The 16,563-nt window shown below is 50.8% G+C and overlaps 1 protein-coding gene across 1 annotated transcript in view; it reads right to left on the reverse strand.

Moving 5' to 3' along the window:
• Capn11 (calpain 11) overlaps positions 1–8,655 on the reverse strand; it is a 16,024-nt gene extending 7,369 nt beyond the window's left edge. Inside the window, 10 exon segments of the mRNA XM_055612657.1 lie at positions 192–376; positions 570–733; positions 844–918; positions 1,102–1,187; positions 1,278–1,361; positions 3,952–4,120; positions 4,318–4,451; positions 5,537–5,655; positions 8,067–8,136; positions 8,395–8,655. Coding sequence (XP_055468632.1) covers positions 192–376; positions 570–733; positions 844–918; positions 1,102–1,187; positions 1,278–1,361; positions 3,952–4,120; positions 4,318–4,451; positions 5,537–5,655; positions 8,067–8,136; positions 8,395–8,622 — 1,314 coding nt within the window. The 5' untranslated portion in view covers positions 8,623–8,655.
• Between the last annotated feature and the right edge of the window lie 7,908 nt (positions 8,656–16,563).

Genomic DNA, 16,563 nt, shown 5'->3' on the forward strand with positions numbered 1-16,563 from the left:
TGAAGAGAAGAAGAGGAGGAGGAAGAGGAGGAGAAGAGGAGGGTGAAGAGAAGAAGAGGAGGAGGAAGAGGAGGAGAAGAGAAAAGAAGAAGAAGAGAAGAGGAGGGAGAAGAAGAGAAGAGGAGGAGGTGGAGAAGGAGGAGGAGAGGCCAGAGGGAACCCTCAGGTGGCTGGGGACCAGGGAGGCCCACCGGGAAGATGACAAAGCCTATGGTAAGCATCTGGGTTCCCTGAGGCCGAGCATGTCTCCAGTTCTTCTGCATCAGGGCCACCAGGCAGGTGCAGACCACATGGCTTTCCTCAGAGTCCAGGTCCGGGTCCGGGTCGTCCCCCTCTGGGAGCGAGATCTTAAACTGAGGGTTGCTCCAGAAGGTCTCTGTGGAAGATGTGGGTTGGCGTGGTTACGCTGAGGGTGGGGCCTTCCGTCCCTGACTGTGCTGCCCTTTTGGGGTGCACTGGGATTTCAGCCATATATCTGTTTCCCGAGGGCCATGGCGTCTGACTGACTCCTTCATCCCCCCCCCACCCCGGACGCTGTGACCTCCCGCCCAGGCTGCTGTCACACACACCCGGGTGGTTTCTGCAGCCCCCGGCTGTGCTCCCCCTCCGCCAGCTGCCCTCAAAGAAGGTTGTGTGCCAGCAGCTCTTGTACTCCAAGGGGTTGAGCGCATCTGGGGTGAGGTTGCAGATCTCCAGGAGTGTGAAGTTGCTCACGAAGTCTTCATAGGACATCCTGGGTGGGAGGCCGTGGCTGTGAAGGGGCCCTAGGACCACCCCATTCAAGGCACAGAGGAGATGAAGGACGTGTGTGGGGAGTTGGAGGCTCCCCCATGCCACACTGACCAGAACTCCCCATTTTCCTTCTTTTGTTGTAATTGTATCTGGACAGTCGGGCTCACCGCTTCCCACTCCATGGCTCTGCAGAGGGGGGGGGGGAAAGCAGTGGAAGGGCAGGGCAGCCATTGTTCCTCCTCAAGCCACTTCCTGGGTTCTTGTTAAACCTAACAGCACTGGGGGCAAGGGTTGGTCTCATTGTGACCCTGGCTTCCACACAGGCTCTGCTGGGTCTTCTGTTCCCCTCCCTTGGGACAGGGCACTAACCTGTCACTCCAGGCTCCATTCCACTCAACTCGGCCCCAGGGGTTCTGGATCCGAATCAGAGTTTTCATCCTGCCTTTATAGCGGATCTGGGGGAGAGGCATGGAAGGTCAGGGATGGGCAGGTGGTGGCTCCCTCATACCTGGGGCTCTCCAGGGACACCATTTGCCTGCACTCACATCCTCGAGGCCAGTGACTGCATAAGCATGTCCTTTTATCAGCATATTCGGGGTCATCGTTTCAATGTCATTTTCGTTCTTGACCTACAGAAAAGGAGAGGAAGGGAAGGCATTTCCGGCCTGGAAGTCCTAAGAAAGCCATTGTTTCATGTGATTCATTACATACATTATATATATGTTATATATATATATATTATATATATATATAATGTATAATATATTATACATATGTGTATAATATATATATGTGGGATTGTGTCTAATATGGCACAGAAGGCCTCCAATTCCCTACATAGCCAAGACTATCCAATTATCTTTAAACTCTTGATCCTCCTGCCTCAACCTCCGGAGGGATTATAGACATGAGCCACTACATCTTGCTTATACTTTACATATATACATACACACATACAAATATACATACATACATACATGCACACACATACACAGAGAAAGACCATAGCTGTGTGTGTGTGTGTGTGTGTGTGTGTGTGTGTGTGTGGTGTAGGGAATGGCCAGAGAAAGGCATTGAGTATTTTCCTCTATCACTCTCATTTTTAAAATAAATATTTACTTTTACTTTACATGTATGAGTGTTTTGCTTGCATGTTTTGTCTGTACTACACGTGTGCTTGGTACCCTAGGAGGTCAGAAGAAGGCATTGGATACCCTAAACTGGAGTTACAGGTGTTTGTGAGCCACCATGTGGGTGCTGGGAATTGAACTTATGTCCTTGGCAAGAGCAGCCAGTGCTCTTAATTGCTGAGCCACCTCTCCAGCTCCTCTGTGTTATACTTTGAGATATAATATTTCACTGAACCTGAAGTTTATTGCATATATATATATATGTATAGAATAGACATATATATATACATATACATACATATATACATGTATATGAATAGACTTGCTAGGCAGCAAGTTCCAGGGCACCACCTGTCTTTATCCTCAGCACTGGGGCTGTAGGCGAACGATGACGGTGCCTAAGTTTTTTACATGGGTGTGGGGGATTTGAAACCAGGTCTTTTTTTTTTTTTTTTTTTTTTGAGATAGGGTTTCTTTGTATAGCCTTGGACATCCTGGATTCTCTTTGTGGTTGAGGCTGGCCTTGAACTCATAGAGATCTGCCTGCTTCTGCCTCCCCAAGTGCTGGGATCACATGTGTGTGCCACTGTGCCCAGCTATGAATTCAGGTTTTGGCTCAAGAGTGAAAACTCCTACTCACTGAGCCATTTCCCCAGCTCCTGTACTTTAGAGCCTGAAACAATTTCAGATTCACAGGCAGTAAATAGCACAGGGAGAGCCTCTGCCCCCCAGTACAAATTTCCTCTACACATTTTGCAAAACTATATTACAAGCTGAGTGTTGTGGGGTGAGCCCACAATTTCCAGCACTTGGGAGGCAAAGGCAAACAAGTTTCTGTGAGTTCGAGGCCAGCCTGGCCTACATAGTGAGTTCCAGGACAGCCAGGGCTACATAGAGAAACCCTGTCTCAAAACAAAACAACCCCCCCAAACCCCAAACCCAAAAGCAACACCCCCCAAAAAAATCCAAAACAACAACAACAACAAAACCCTAAATAAACTGAAACAAAACAAAACAAAACAAAAAATCCTATAGGACAAAGTCAGAGCCATGATGTCTACCTTGATGCAGCTTCTCTCCTTAGCTTGAATTATTTTTATACGGGTGAGTGCTTTTGCCAACACTTATGTCTGTGCGCCATGTGTGTGCAGTGCCCTTGGAGGCCAGAAGAGGGCTTTGGATCCCTTGGAACTGGAGTTCCAGGTGGTGATGAGTGCCAGGAATTGAACGAGGGTCCTCTAGAAAAGCAGCCGGTGCCTTTCACCAGGGAACTGCCTCTCTAGCCCCTTCTTCTTAATTTGCTCTGTCACTGGTCACTGGTGATTGGCTGTGCAATCTTTATCATGTACGTGGTTTCGAGGCTCCATCACCAGAGTCAAATGTGGAGCATGTTCTTCCCTGGAAGCATCTCTCAGGCTCTCCTCTCTCCTCTCCTGCCTCCCCTGAGCATCCCCAATCCATCCTCCAGGACAGTGCCGCCATTGCAAGTAAGGCCATGGCGAGGCAGAGACAGATTACAACCTAGTGGGGCTGCTGTTTGTGCGCTGTGGTGTGTGACCATCCATTTGTTTGACTAAGCGATCAGTGTGATTCACCTGTAGAAAGACAACTAGATTGCTGTTTTCACTATCATGAGCTACCCAAGCGTTTGTGCAGGCTTTGTGGGGACTAGGTCCTCGTCTTCCTCCTCCTCCTCCTCCTTCTTAATTACATGTCCCCCAAAATGTAACTGCTGTTCTATGGAAGCACTTCTGGGTATGTTCATTTGAACAAATATTTGTTGGGTGCCCATTGCATGCTGGGTATTGTCCAAAGTCCCAGGGTGCAGTGGCGAATGAACCAGATAAAGGTCACTGCCCTCCTGGAATCCTCTCCCATCTCTCTGAACAAGATAAGCTATGGAAACCTGCATTATGGGTTACTCTGGGTCACAGAAAATACTGAAGAGGAAGTCAGAGCAAAGTAGAGGCTGTGCCAGGTGGGGACAGCCATTCTGCACCACAGGCAGACGGAATTCCTGACAGGATGTTTGGAGAAAGAGCCTTGGGATGGGACAGGGGAGCAAAGGCCCCGGCAGGACTCAGCTTACTTCAATACAGCAGCCCATGAGGGAAGATTTCTCTATGGCTTTCTTAAGCATCCTCAGCACGTTGTAAGGGGGCTTCTGGAGACAAATGTTCTGCGCTATGCCTCCTGTGAAATCCTCGAAACCCTCCATAGTGCTGCCCCCGGCCAGCGCCTCATAGGATCCACTCAGCCTGCAGGCAGACAGGGCGCTGTTAGGCTCCTGGCTGGAGATGTGAATCCGGGGCAAACAGGAAGAACGGTGAGAGAACTGCCTTATCGTGCCCCAGGGTCTCCTCCCTTGGTTCACTTCGTGTCCTGACCAGCAGTGCCTGGCGGCCAAGACCAGACTGCTCAAGGCTAGCCCCGCTCCCAGGTCCGGGCAACTCACTTGGCGTAGGCCTTCTCCAGGAGAGCACTCCAGAAATCCTGGCGCTCGGAGGCGTGCACGAACACCAGCCTGTTTTTCTTAGTGGGCAATCGGTCGTCCACCACCACGTTCATCCACTGCCCAAACTGCCAAAGCTGTAGGTGGCAAGGGGACATTTGTCTGCGTACAGGTGAACACTGTCCTCAGAGCGTCACCTGGTGGCCAGACCAAGAACATACCAGTAACAGTCGCTCTTAAACGGGAATTTTTGTAAAAAAAAAAGAAACTGCTGTATAGTTAGGTGTGTTATGCAGAGTTGTGTGTGTGTAGGTGTGTATAGGTGTGTAAGGTATGTATAGATGTCTGTGTAGGTTTCTACGCATGCGCACGTGATGTGATGTGTATGTAGGTAGGTAATTTCTCTCCTTTCAGCATGTAAGTTTCAGGGATCGAACCCAAGTGGTCAGGCTTTGGGGTAAGTGCATTTACCCACGGAGCCATCTTGACCAAGGCCTCATCATTCCTTACAATAGGTCAGGGAAACTCAACAAAAGCCCCCAAATCCCTCCCGCTGCCCCACCTTCACCTCCCCTCCCCCAACCCTGGGTTCTGCCCCAGCATCAGACTGACCCCCTACCCTGGGAGGAAAAAAGAAAAAAAAAAAAAAAAAGCAGCTGAGATTCTGAGATTCATAATCATTACTGTATCAGTAAAAGGGCCAGGTCCTACAAACTCCATGGTGGAGATTTTAACATGCATTCGTGGGAGCAAGCATGCACAGTTGCTCACACACACACACACACACACACGCACACACAGAAACACTGGGAGTAGGAGGAGAGCCACAAACAGCTAACTGTTTTCTTTGGAACTTTAAAAAAAAAAAAAAGTTAGCTTACAGCCAGGCGGTGGTGGCGTGCGCCTTTAGTCCCAGCACTCAGGAGGCAGAGGCAGGTGGATCTCTTGAGTTGGAGGCCAGCCTGCTCTACAGAGTGAGTTCCAGGACCTCCAGGGCTACACAGAGAAACCCTGTCTTGAAAAAAAAAAAATAGAAACAAAAACCAAACAAATTAGCTTCCACAGTTTCTTCCATTAGCAGATATTTCTCTGAAAAGTCAGGTGAAAAGTCACCCCATCAGTGTTACATTCGAAAAAATAAATACATATATGATCTCTCAAAATAAGTGCATATATGATCTGTCTCTCCTTACCTTCCTCCCCTCCACCCCCTTCCCTTCACCTGAAAATAAAAGATGCCAGCGTAGTTTTTCTTGAAGTTCTGTCCTCTTGGCACCACACGGTAGAAGAGTTTGGGGTAGGTGGTGAGGGAGCCAATGGCCGCCAGCAACCAGCAGTCCCCTTAAAGGCAGATGTGTAGAGGCCTCAGACCCCAGCTGGAGAAGCAGCCCTAGTGATCTACCCCACAGAGACGTCTCTCCGCCTTACCACTGAGAAGTGTTGGGAAAGGGGCCAAATGGGGAAAGCGAGGCAGAGCTCTGGGAGAGTGAGCGCATGCGAATCAAGAGCACCATGCTTTGGTTTGGGGGAATTTGGGAAGGCTGCACAGCACCCTCCCTTCTCTCAGGGAGGGCTCCCATCTGTTGGACGTATGAGTAACCTTTCCCCGTGGTCCCAGCGCTCCCACTCTGTGGACATGCTGCAGTGGTGGCGGAAGGCCCAAGAGGACCCCTGGACACTTCTGTAATCCCACTATTTGGGTGGTTTGCAGCCACCTGTAACTCTAGCTCCAGGGAATCTGGCCACGCCCTCTTCTGGCCTCCACAGGTACTGCACTCACACACACACACACACACACACGCACAAGCCCATACCCAGGAACACATACACAAAATTTAAAAAAAAAAAAAAATCATTCCCGGTGCAAGCCTTTCATCCCAGCGCTCACAAGGCAGAGGCAGGCAGATCTTTTTGAGTTCAAGGCCAGCCTGGTCTACAAAGTGAGTCCAGGACAGCCAGGACTACACAGAGAAACCCTGTCTCAAAAAACGAAAACAACAAAAAGATAGAAAGGAAGCCAGAGAGCTATCATGAGAATCAGAGTTCAGGTCCAAGCACCCAAGCCAGCTATCTCACAAACACCTGCAATTCCAGCTGCAAGGGAATCTCTTCTGGCCTTTGAGGGCACCAGCACACACAGGTGTTCATACTTTGACACACACATACACACACATACACAAATACCTTAAAAAAATTGATGTAAAGAAAGGAAGCTGCCACCCCATCACCCATATTCTCCAGGAGACGCTACTCTCTACTCTGTCTCTGCCCCACTGTGAGTCCTGGAGCTGGAGCCCAGGCACGGTGTCCCTATCCAGAGCCATCGGAGCACAGTGAGCCCACTGTCATCTGTCCCCTGGGACTGTCCCTGGTAAGAGGTGGTGCTGTGTGGACTCCAGGGCCTGGCCAAGCTTTTGGGCACTGGCAAGTTTCTGTGAGGACTAATGACCTCCGGGCTTTGGTTGGAAGGCTGCAGTCAGGACGAAGACTAAAGACACTGCAGTCATCACCAACGCTAGGGCTCTCGGGGGTCACTGACGCCTTCCTCCTGTACCCAGCATCCCTCAGGCCTGCTGAGCCACAGAGGCAACTGTGGTCCTAGGGCTCCTTGGCTTCTTGCTGTACTTATTTTTCTGCCACAAATGGAAAATAAAGTGGTCTCGGTGCCTGCCTTGGTGGGAGAAAGGGTAGGAAGGCAGGGCTAGCTCAGGGAGGAGGAGGAGGTAACCCGGTCTACACAGTGAGTCTGAAACCAGCTAAGGCTACATAGTAAGACTTTGTCTCAACAGATAAATAAAAACAGCCAAACCAACCAAATAAAGGAAAAGCCCTCGAGCCGCTCAGTGGGAGTCAGCTACCGTGTTGTGTAGACACCAGCGCAACCCTGTAGACAATCCTCTGGCAAAGGGCTCATCCTTTTGCCATCAGCCAAGTAAGGTACTCATGCCAACAGGACGGCTCTGTCTCAAAAGTGGAGACCCTGGACCCAGCCCAAGCCTTCCAAGGACCAAGGTCCCACAGCACAGCTGACCTCAGAGGCAACTTCATGAGACACTTGGAGCCAGCCTTGCCCTTCTGCTGTTGCGCTTCCCCAGAGAAGCAGGTGAGAATTGCTTGCTGGTTGTTTGAGACAGTCTCATGTGGCCCCAGGTTGGCCTTGGACTCCTGACCCTTTCGCCCCCTCTTCCCAGTGCTGAAATTGTAGGCAGGTGCCCCCGTGCCCATTTTGGTACTTTCTAAGACTTAATTTGTCTCCGTGTGTCTGTCTGAGTGTTGTGTGCACATGTTGGTGGTGGCACACTCCGGGGCACAGGTGGCGTGTGTGTGTGTGTGTGTGTGTGTGTGTGTGTGTGTGTGTAGGGGGGGTGCATGCCTGTGCGTGTGGAGGCCAGCAGGGGGTGCTGGATTCCTCGGAGCTGGAGTTACATGTGGTTTGGCTAACGTCATTTTGTAGTAAGTGTTCTGAACTTCTGGGCCATCTCTCCACCCGCCTCCGATTACTAAGCCTTGGATAAGATATTATGCATCAACAAATAACCTTTACATCAACCCAGTTTACTCCCATACCCCAGACTGCAGCAGGGACAGGAGGGACATCATGGACACATATGACTGTCACATCTTGGAAGGGGGCCAATAGAGAAACAGAGGAATTCCAGGCTTGGGAGTCATCCTGTTGGCCTCTCTTCCCATCCTAATCCCTTCTTTTCCCGCTTTCCCCATGGAGGCCAGCTCCCTTGTTCCCCACTCACCGAGGAGCCCTTGGCAGATGTCTGTGGGAGAGAAGTCATGCAGAATGAATTTGGGGTTGTCTGTGATTTCCTGTGGTAAGGGAATGAGACTGTCAAGGAGTGGAGGGCCCCTTCTCCACACCCCTTTGCCTCCAAGTTCTATGTGAGCAGTGGGGGACGGGGGGGCGGGTGTTGAGCCACTGGGGGCACGGCTTGGGTGTGGTAGCCAGGCTTGGCCGTGAGCCCAGGATTAAACTAGGAGGTCTGGCAGAATCGTGTGCAGAACTCTCCCCAGATCTGATGGCATCGGGGCCTAGTGCCAGGGCCCTCCCCCTTTCCCGGGACCCACCTTGGGCCGCTGCCAAGAGATGTTCTGCACATCTTTGGAGCTGGGGCCCAGCTCCTTGAAGCCTAGAGACTTGGGTTCAGCAGGGAAGAAGGGGTCTTCAAACAGCTCTCCCTTCTTTAGGCATGCTGCTCGCAGCTCCTCAAAGTTCTGATTCCTGTAGTCGAAGGCATTCTGATGTTGGCCCATGGCTTGGGACTTGAGCCGGTTGTTGTTTATGGAAGCCACCATTCCCTTTTCAAATAAAAGGGCATCTGTTCGAGAAAGAAGACAAAGAACCCAATTTGAAATGGTACCGCCGCCGGACAGGTGGGCACACTGGAATGGCAGCTGTTTGGAAAGCGGAAGCAGGAGGACAGGGGCTGACCATCTTCAGCTACAGAGGTTTTTGTTCTGTAACATTTATTTACTTTTATGTGCATTTGCTTGACTGTGCGCCTGCACACTGCATGCTTACAGGAGGCCCCGGAGGCTGGAAAAGGCATCGGATCCCCTGGAATCAGAGTTACAGATGACTGTGAGCCACTTGTGGGTGCTGGGAATCAAACCCAGGTCCTCTTAAGAGCAGCTGGTGCTCTTAAACACAGAGCCACCTCCGACCACATTCTAAAAAATATTCATTTATATTTTGTCTGTCTGCGTGCCTGCCTGCCTGCCTATTTATCTACCTATACAGTCTTACTATGTAATTCTGGCTAGCCTAAGATTCGCTGTGTAGACCAAGCTGACCTCAAAGTCACAGAAATCTGCCTGTCTGGAATTAAAGGTGTGTGCTACCATGCCCAACCTTATTTAATTAAAAATAAATGTGTATGAGTGTCTTTCCTGCATATATCTATATGTATATATGTATGTATGTATGTATGTATGTATGTATGTATGTATGTATGTATCTATCTATCTATCTATCTATCTATCTATCTATCTATGCAGTGCCCACAGAAGCCAGAAGAAGACACCAGAACCACTGGGACCAGACTTAGAGATGGTTGTGAGCTATCTAATGTGCATGTAGGGAACTGAACAAGGGTCCTCTGGAAGAGCAGCCAGTGTGCCCTTAACTGCTGAGCCATCTCTCCAACCCCATACATCTGAAGATTTACTTATTTGTTTTTTATTTGAGACAGGTGTGTGTGTGTGTGTGTGTGTGTGTGTGTGCGCGCGCGTGTGCTGGGATTACAGGCATGTACCGCTATGCCTGGCAAGATTTTACTTATATGTGCCCATGTCTGTGTTTGGTGGGGTGTATGTGTGTGCGTGTAAGGGGTTGGGGGAGGCAGGAGGTGTCAGATCGCTGGGAGCTGGAGTCACAATCATTTGCAGGATGCCCACTGGTAGGACCCAAATTCTGTTCCTTTTTATTGCGCAGCAAGCGCTCCTTGCTGTGGAGTGGTCTCTTCAGGACTGAAGTGCAAGCGTCATGCTTGCAGCGAGCCTTGGTTAAAGGACACCCTGCCTCAGAAAAACAAAACAGGACAAAGCGGTCTGGAGAGTGTTCAGAAGACCAAGGGCGCGGAGAGATCCCCTTGATACTCATGGATGGGAGGAATGACAAGGCAGTTCATGAAGGAGTGCAGACACTGGAGCCCTTGAGCATGACCAGGAAGATCAAAAAACGATGAGGCTCCTTTGGAGAGCATCGTCTGGTCGTGTTTCAGATCATGAAAAACAGGGACTGCAGAGATGGCTGGTAGTTAAGAGTGCTCACGGTTCCTTCAGAGGAGCTGGGCTTTGTCCCCAGCACCCACATAGGCGTGTGCAAAACACCTCTAACTCCAGTTCCAGAGGATCTGATGCCCTCTTCTGGCCTTCTTGGGCACTGCACGCATGTGCACAGACCCACACAGAGACACATAATCTAAAATAAACATTCAGGGGCTGGAGATGCGACACCGTGTTTAAGAGCACCGACTGTTCTTCCAGAGAATTCAGGTTCAATTCCCAGCATCCACGCGACAGTTCGAGACTATCTGTAACTTTAGTTCCAGTGAATCTGATGCTCTCCTTTGGCCTCTGAGGGCACCAGGAACTCACCTTATGCACAGATGTACATGCAGGCAAAACACCCATGCACATTCAGTAGCAAAATGATAACAAAAACATAGCACTTCGGAGGCAGAGGCAAGCGGAGCTCTGTGAGTTCGAGTCTGATCTACATAACAAGTTACAGGCCAGCCAGAGCTACATTGTGAGAACCTGTCTGAAAAAAAAAGGAAGGAAGGGAACAAAATTCTCAGCACGGAGACTGTGTTTCACCCAGCCTAAGGACGTTGGTCATGTCTAGAGATGCTTTTGGATGCCACCACTGGAGGGTGGTTGCTCTGGGCTCACCCAGGGAAGTGAGCTCATTGGTGCTTTCCACCCTAGGCCATCCCGGGAGGCCTCTACTATGTCTCCCCGGGGACTGAGGGGTCTCAGCCTCTGCTGGAGGTCTCAGAGGATCCCAGAAGGTGCTGGCATCCAAGGGAAAACTGGACATCGCTGGGGGGCAGACCAGCACAGTGAAGGTGCAGCCTTACCTCCCTCATATCCCTGGAAGCCCTGTCCATGAGTATTTGCCCAGCTCAGGTAATCACTTGTCTTTTCTTGTTGTACTGACTGCAAACTCTGCTCAGAATCCCCGTTCAAGTCGCCATCCTCTGAGCCCGTTGCTTGGTGCCGACAGCAGGGGGTCATACCCACTACCTCACCCCTTACTGCCATTGCTGTGGCAGGCATCTCTGGAGAGGGCAGCTGCAGAGGTCATGCCACACGGTGGTGCTAGGCCCTGATTTCTCCAAATGGACTCTCAAGATGGAGCCTGTCGGCATTCCCTCATAGAAGGGGTCTCGGAGGGTCACGGGGTCCTCACCTAGGTCTCAGCCACTTTCCTCTCCCACTTCCTAGACAGCGGATTGTAATTCTGTGCCAACTGGACGTGGTCTTGGGGAATACCACAGTGGATAAAGTGTGGAAGGTTAGTGAAAAGGAGGGCTCGTCTGTTGCCATCCATGCCAGGGTGAGACTTCTCAGCCATGCGTTTGTTGTGGGGTCAGCCACTGCTCTGGCCAGTCCTAGGGCCAACTTGAGACAAGCTAGAGTTATCTGAAAAGAGGGACTCTCAACTGAGAAAGAGGCCTCCGTAAGATCCAGCTGACAGGCATTTTCTTAATTAGTGACTGATGGCGGAGGAGGGCCCGGCCCAGCTGTGGGTGGTACCAATCTCTGGGTGGTGGGCCTCAGTTCTGTAAGAAAGCAGGCTGAGCAAGCCATGAGGAGCAAGCCAGTAGGTAACACTCTTCCGTGGCCTCTGCGTCAGCTCCTGCCTCCAGGTTCCTGCCCTGATTTCCTTCAATGAGGAACAGCAAAGTGAAAGTGTAAGCTGAATAAAAACTTTCCTCCCCAACTTGCTTTTCGGTCATGGTGTTTCGTAACCCAATAAACCCACTGGTTCGTCAAGGACTTCAGTGGAATCATACTTTGGTCTCTTGTTGGGGGTCTCTCTTACCTGGGGTGAGTAGGCATTTGTTGATGTCATGGATTTGAAAAGTTCATGCAACACATATGCCGGGTGGGAGGAGAGCAAGCCGAGACAGGCAGATGAGGCTGGCAGAAGCTCAGGCAGGCGGCCTTGGGCGTGTGCTAAGAGACGTGACTGCATTTGAAACTGCCTCCTCCTTCAGACTAAAAGTCAGCCCCGAAGGTTGGGGGTGCAGCCTTCATCAGACTAGGGGCCCGTAGACTGCTGGAGAATTAGATCTGAGAAGAATGTGGTAGTGCGTTGCTGTAAGCCAGCACGTGGGAGGCGGAGGCAGGAGCATCCTGTTTATTATTATGTCTATTAACTTATTTATCTTGTGTGTGCAAACATATACCAGAGCATTTATACAGAGGCCAGGGGACAATCTGCAGGAGCAGGCTGTCTCCTTCCACCCCGTGGGTCCCTGGGATTGAACCCAGGTCAGCAGGCTTTGAGGCAAGCACCTTCTCCTGCTGAGCCACGTCAATGGCAAGGATCCTGTTTTTGAGACCTAAGCCACATAGTGAAACCCAGTTTCTAAAACACACACACACACGCACACACACACACACACACACACACACACACACATACACACAAATACTGCCTCTCAACCCCCTCAGCTATTTAATTTATTTGGAATGGTTCAGTTGAGGTAGGTGATGCACTATCTCAAACACAGGGTTTCTCTGTGTAGCCTTGGCTGTCCAGGACTCACTTTGTAGACGAGCCTGGCCTCAAACTCATGGAGATCTGCCTGCCTCTGCGTTCCCAAGAGCTGGGATTACAGGCGTAGGCCATGGCGTCCAGCTTGGTTTCTTTCTTTCTTTCTTTCTTTCTTTCTTTCTTTCTTTCTTTCTTTCTTTCTTTCTTTCTTTCTTTCTTTCTTTCTTTAGACAGGGTCTCATGTAGATCTGAGCTGGCTTCAAACTCCCTATGTAGCTGAAAAGACCTTGAACTCCAGACCCTCCTGCTTCTACCCACCTTGTGCTCAGGTGACAGGTCCATCTTCACAGTGGTCCTAGGGATAGAACTCAGGATTTTATGAATGAGAGCACTCTACCAATTTAGTTACACCCCAATCCCTACTTTCAGGGATTAAAAAAATACATTTATTTTTAATTGTGTGTACGTGTACATGAGTGCAAATGGACAGAGCCGGTAGGGGTGTTGCATTTCCTGGGAGCTGAAGTTATAGGCAGTTGTTAGCCACCTAACACGGGTGCTGGGAACCAAATTTGGGTCCTCTGCAAGATCAGTATGGGCTCCTAACTGCTGAGCCATCTCTCTAGCCTCATTCCCAGCCCTTTTTAAAACTATTACATTACAATCAGGGAAACAATGGCTTTATGGATTGCTTGATCTCCAGAGCTTGGAGGAAACAGAGACTGCTTCAGAAAATTTAGGGGCCTGGGGTCTCCTTTAAGCCTGAACATCCAGGGCTTGATTCACTAGCTTGTCACAAAAGCTGGGAGGCAGAGTCTAGGGGCCTTGGCCCTAATAGTAACCTAGTTTCCTCCCCGATTCCAGGCTGAGGGGGAGGGGCAGAGCTGAGCCACACTTCTCCTCTGCTTCAGAAGCTAGATCCTCTCCATGGGAACCCCTTCTCAGCCGTGTCTTCCTGCCCTGGGTGTGAGGGTAGTAGCTCAGACGCCATGCAAGCGGCTTGCTTCTGCCGTGTCTTAGGACCTGATATTTCTGGACTAGGAGGCTGCTTTTCTCGGCTTGGGAGAGGCTTTCTCTGTTCCATAATGGTTCCCGAATCTCTAATGCTTGATGCCCCCTCCCCCATCTTTACACAAACCCTTTCCCAGACAGTTGTGAAATAAAGGAGGGAGCTATCTGCTTATTTTCTCCCTAACAGTTCAGGGAAGAAGCCAGCCTTTACCCTCAGAGCATCCAGAGAGGTCCCCGGTCCCCGTCTCTACCCAGTCTGAGGCCTCTGGAGGACACAGCCCCATCTCTGCAGGAAAGCCCTGGTCTACAGAAGGGACGGGCCCCGTGAGTGCCTACCTGGGCAGTACAGCATGCTGAAGGCCGTCAGGTGAGCACCTAGCACTTCTAGTACCTAGCACAGTGCTTGACAGTTGAAGGTTCTTGGGGGTGGGGTAGGGAACAGAGACCACCCCTCCCCCACCCAGAACTCTCGGGGAGTCTTTAGTCAGGGGCGATGGCGTAACTGCTGCCTTGCTCTCCTTCCCATTTGGCTTTTACACTGGTCTGATCTGCCAGGACCAAGGACAGGACAGGGGAACAAGCACCCGACTGGGGCTGCCATCTAGGCCAAGTGCCTCGCTTTTAATCTGAGGTTTCTGGAAGTGGGTTTTCCTGTCTCCCCAGCCTGCACTTTTATCCCGAAACGCTTCTTATTTAAAAAAAAAAAAAAAAAAAAAAAAAAGCCATGGTCTCACATCTTCCTGTGTCACGTCTTCATGTTTTGTTTTGTTTTTTTTGTTTTTTGAAGATGGGTAGCTCAGGGTAGCTTCAAACTTGCTACATAGCTAGCCTTGGACTGCTGGTCCTCCTTGTCTCTAAGATTGTGGAATATGCTACCTCTTCCTTCCTCCTCCTGTCTCTCTCTCTCCTCCTCCTCCCTTTCTTCCTCTTCCTGTGTGTGAGTAGAAACCCATGTGCCGGCTGCATGCGAACATCAGACGACCTTCGAGAGCCTGTTCTCCTTTCCTACTGTGGGTTCCAGGGCTTCAGGTCGTTATGGCAACTGTTTTTACCCGTGACCCCTGACCTTCTGATCTTGAGTGCCTCTGCTTCCTGAGTGCTGGGATCACAGGTGTACACCGCCACACCCAGTTCACGCCTTGCTGGGGATCAAATCCGTGTCCCTGTGTTTGCTGCGGGCACGCTAGCAATCAGAGTTACAACTCCAGCTCCAATTCTGTTTCATAGGCGAGGTCCAGGGCTGTGATGTCACTTCATTTGTTTGGTTTTTCGAGACAGGGTTTCTCGGTGTGGCCCCAGCTGCCCTAGAACTCACTCTGTACAGCAGGCTGCCCTCAAGCTCAGAGCTCTGCCTGCCTCCTGGGAGCACACTGCCACTGCCAGGTCAGAAGGATATAGTAAGTTACAGGGCCTCTTGGGTTCCTTGAAGGACCCAGGCCAGAGCTAAATACTACTGGTGCTAAATACTATGATTCTTCCCTGCTGGCCTGAATTCTGCTGGATGCCAGGAGCAAGGAGTAGGAGGGCTTGTGCCTCCTTCATCGCAGCCTTCCATCCTGGGGAAGGGCTCTCCTCAGAGCACCTTTGCTGTCTGCGCTGAGTTTTATCTCCTGTCTCATCCCTAAGCACTTGAATCTGGCTTAGAACTTGAGGAGAACCCCATCCTCAGTCTGCACCTTAGGGGAGGGAGACACGCTGTGCCGAGGTCAGGGCTCAGGTCTGTCCAGGACACACCGGACAGACAGGAGGATTTTCCAGCAATGGTGTGGTATACCTGCTCACCCAGAGAATTTGCTTAGGAGTCCTGGAGCTTCCTGTAAGCAAGATGCTTGCTTCTGTCTCCTCAGTTTCTGCCCATCAAGTAGCTGGCACCCTGTCTCTCAACCCTTGGCCTGGCAGCTGCCCCAGCTCCCACACCTGGAGGGACTCCACCCAGGAGTTTATGATTCATGAAGGTTGAGGCTAGGCCCAAAGCCGCTCTTTTCATCATGGTAACTGGCCTGTTCCTGCAGCCACAGTCAGTTGCCATGAGTACTGGCTCAGTGTGTCTGTGTATTTGTGGTGCAGATGGCATCGCCGCTGCTAGGGAGGGACCTGGCTCCTGTACCTGGCGGCATTTTCATTGGAGTCTTTGTGTTCTTTACTGTGTGCCCTCTTGTTGTCTCTGCAGACTTTTTGGTGCCTGTTTTTCTCCTCCCCCACTGCCCCTTGGACCTCTTCTTTCTGAGTAGTCCCCAACTCTTTCTCATTTTCTGTTAAAGGATTGAAAATTCAACAGGCAGTGGTGGCACACACCTTTAAGCCCAGGACTCGGGAGGCAGAGGCAGCAGATCTCTGAGTTTGAGGCCAGCCTGGTCTACAGACTGGGTTCCAGGACATCCAGAGGGCTACACAGGGAAACCCTGTCTCAAACAAACAAACAGGATGGAAAACTCCAGTCAGTAGAGGGTGGAGGCTGGAGAATGGTATTTGGACCTGGCTTTAAAGGTCACATGGGCACACATCTTGATTTGACTGAGGAAACAAGATCAGAGAGAGGTGTTGACTTTCTCAGAGACACATGGCCAACTGGTGACAGACTAGGCCTAGGACAGGGGCAGTTCTGGCTCCTGCTGCATACAATGCATTGGAGTATATACATGGCTGTGCCCTTGCTGAGCAGCCTAAAGAAAGGCCCTTAGAGAAGGTGAGTTGGGGGTCTTGAGAAGAGCTGGGATGGCTGGTGGATGAGCAGTCCTGGGGATGTATGGGGCTGAGGAAGGCCTGAGGTACTGAGGAAGGCCCTGCCCTCTTTCTGAGTCCACCTGGAGCAATGATTTTGCAGTTTTTTTGTCCTCATCTTTGCCTCTTAGGAATTCTTGGGCTGCTCAGAGCACAGAGGCTCTTCCTGATGGCCCCTCTTTAACAAAGCTGAGGCGTACTCTGGGACTACAAATAAGTCCTCCCCGGAGGACAGAGGATGAATTTCTAGGGCCAGCCGCACTCCCAAACAGACA

This window comes from Psammomys obesus, unplaced genomic scaffold (genome assembly GCF_907164565.1).
Source record: "Psammomys obesus unplaced genomic scaffold, mPsaObe1.curated_primary_1811, whole genome shotgun sequence".
NCBI classification, from domain to species: domain Eukaryota; kingdom Metazoa; phylum Chordata; class Mammalia; order Rodentia; family Muridae; genus Psammomys; species Psammomys obesus.